The 2853-nt window shown below is 27.0% G+C and overlaps 1 protein-coding gene across 1 annotated transcript in view; it reads left to right on the top strand.

Annotated features, from left to right (window-relative positions):
• The window catches only part of LOC119675176 (paired box protein Pax-6-like), a 4053-nt gene extending 2290 nt beyond the window's left edge, over window positions 1-1763 (top strand). Inside the window, exons 2-3 of the mRNA XM_038086365.1 lie at window positions 1277-1463; window positions 1538-1763. Coding sequence (XP_037942293.1) covers window positions 1277-1463; window positions 1538-1763 — 413 coding nt within the window. The remainder of the gene's footprint in view (window positions 1-1276; window positions 1464-1537) is intronic.
• The last annotated feature ends 1090 nt before the right edge of the window (window positions 1764-2853 follow it).

The following is a 2853-nucleotide window of genomic DNA, read 5'->3' as shown; positions in this document are numbered from 1 at the left end:
TATATATATTTTTAATTAGACTTCATATTAATATTGGGATGGATAAAATCAGTGCTTAATGTCGGATGATAAATGTTCGTAGTTGTGTGTGACACAGAATAGAATTTCTTAGAATTTGTTCCATAAAAAGTCATTTGTTTCATAATAGAATTTTTTTTCGAGGATGCATCATTTCACTCACCAACATGAGTAGAGATTTTATTCTGTTAGCAATAATTGCATGGTAGTAAATTGATCTGCGATTTTCAGAGTCAGTTATTTAAATGTATATTTCTAATTAGGGAGATCTTCCTATGCTAATGCTGCTTCATAGTAGCAGTTATTTATAAGCAGCAAAAGTGATCTATTTTTATACCTTAAAAAGTTTCGATCCGGTTTAGGACTACGTTAATACGTGCAGTTTAAAAAATCGTATAAATAGGGTATACACATAGGATATACATATATTATCTAAATCTTTCAGTAACTAGTATGTATGTACTTTTCAAGATTTTTAAAAAATAAATTATATTAAGTAATGGGCATAATAGCGGATATCTAATTAGATCTATAATTAGAGTATATATCGGAAGTAGATCATAGTATATATCCAAACGTGGAATATATTTGCAAATTTATTCTTTACTGAATTGTTGAGACTTCTATTTCGAAGATTTTTTTCATTTTTTTTTCGCTTAGAATTTTGTTTTAAATTTAAATACATTAAAAAATTTAATAAATCATTCGTCAATGCATTACAAGTTGCAAGTTGTTTAAAAATACTACCTAGACAATATCTCAAAAGAAATAATTTCTGCCAAACTTAAATACAAACAATTTACATTGCATATTATTTATAAAGTTGTGAATAAAGACATTTCCGAAAGTTCTCCAGAAAAAGTTGATTTAAAATCTACAATGCCTACAAGTCATAGCCTAGTGTTTTGTATTATATGTATAAATTTATAATAAATATATAATAATTAAATAATTTGATTACAAATTAGTGAATTTGAATTAGGGAACTGTAGAAAAATCGTAAGAAATCTGAAGCACACGAAACGATAGGAAACATATAAACAATTGACTCATAAGTGGTTGATTGCTGAAGATATCTGCCTCACATGTTTATATAACATATATACAGAACCAACATAAATATTTTATAAAATATCAAATGATTTCTAATAACACATATTAATTTCTAATAATACATAATAATACATTTTCTATTGTTTTGTGGCCTAAGAAGGCGTTTTATTTTATTATTTTCGATTTGAAAATTAATTTGTTAAAAATTGCTATTTTATTTATTTAGGTCACAGTGGTGTAAACCAACTAGGTGGTGTTTTTGTTGGAGGACGTCCCTTACCAGACTCTACAAGACAAAAAATTGTTGAACTTGCTCACTCCGGAGCACGTCCATGCGATATATCGCGAATACTTCAAGTATCAAATGGATGCGTTAGTAAAATATTAGGAAGGTAATGCATGAAAGAAACATTAAGAAAAAAGTATTGAACATAATTAAATCAAAATATTATTTGTGTAAAAATAGATATTACGAAACAGGGAGTATAAGGCCTCGAGCTATCGGAGGTTCAAAACCTCGCGTTGCAACTGCAGAAGTAGTAAACAAAATTTCGCAGTACAAGCGTGAATGCCCAAGCATATTTGCGTGGGAAATTCGAGATAAATTACTCCACGATGAAGTTTGTACTAATGATAATATACCCAGTGTAAGTAATGTTATAAATTCAACTCAATGTAATATAAATTTATGATGACTACATATTATTCTCTCAGAATCTGGTTAAAAATTTTTAAAAACTTTTTTAAAAGTATGAACTGTTTAATTAAAGTTCAGTTTTTACTGTTAGTTTACTAAAATAACCTTATAGGTTATACTCCATATTGTTTGAAAACTTTATTGATATTGAATATAATATAATTAATACCTGTAACTTGATTCAGTGTGCAAACATATGATAACATACCTGTATACCGATTCAGTTTCTGTGTGTTTAGATTAATTTCTTATATAAGTTTTTATATATATTATATATATTATAAATTATATAAGTTTATTTTATTAAGGTTTAGAAACTCTGCAAATATCTATGGAATAACAAATATATGTATAACAAATATCTTAATAGTTAAAAAATTTATTATGATTGAAAAAAAATGATGTAAACGAATAATTATATAGATATACATATTTAAAAACTGTCTCTTCCGAACCATAAACCAGAATATCTCAATATAATTAATATTTATATTCAATTTTTGCTGATCAAATAATGTATCAGAGCTATTTATCGTCGACAGTTATTAATATAAAATAAAGTGGAATGTACCAAACTCCTTAAACACAGAATGTGAGCACAACAGTTTGTGGAAATAGAGAATAAAAAAATTATATTTTATTTAATATCTTTTTTATCATAAAATAACAGAAAAATAAATTTCCGCAAAGTAGTAAATTTTATACAAACTTAACAATATAGAATTCAGCTGCATCAGAATGGTTGACATTCACAATAGGAAGCATACGAGTTTATGTATTATTTCATGGCAGTGGCGTAACTACATTTTTTGGGCCCATAAGCAAACTCTAACTAAGGGCCTCCTACTAACATCTTTTTATACCCTTTACACGAAAAGGAAACGGCGAAAATACCATAAAGTATATATCAGTATATGTATATATAAACTTTTTTAGTTCAAACTACTCTCTCAGCTTTTGAACTCTTCGAATGAAAGTTTACACACATACTTTTCGGGAGCGGTCCCTGTTCACCATTTGATTTGGTTGAAATTGGCATACTAATTCTTATAGATGTATGTATTTTTATTTTTCCTGACAAATTT

The sequence above is a fragment of the Teleopsis dalmanni genome, chromosome 2 (assembly GCF_002237135.1).
Source record: "Teleopsis dalmanni isolate 2A chromosome 2, ASM223713v2, whole genome shotgun sequence".
Lineage (NCBI taxonomy): Eukaryota > Metazoa > Arthropoda > Insecta > Diptera > Diopsidae > Teleopsis > Teleopsis dalmanni.
This window is presented reverse-complemented; position numbering and strand designations above follow the sequence as displayed.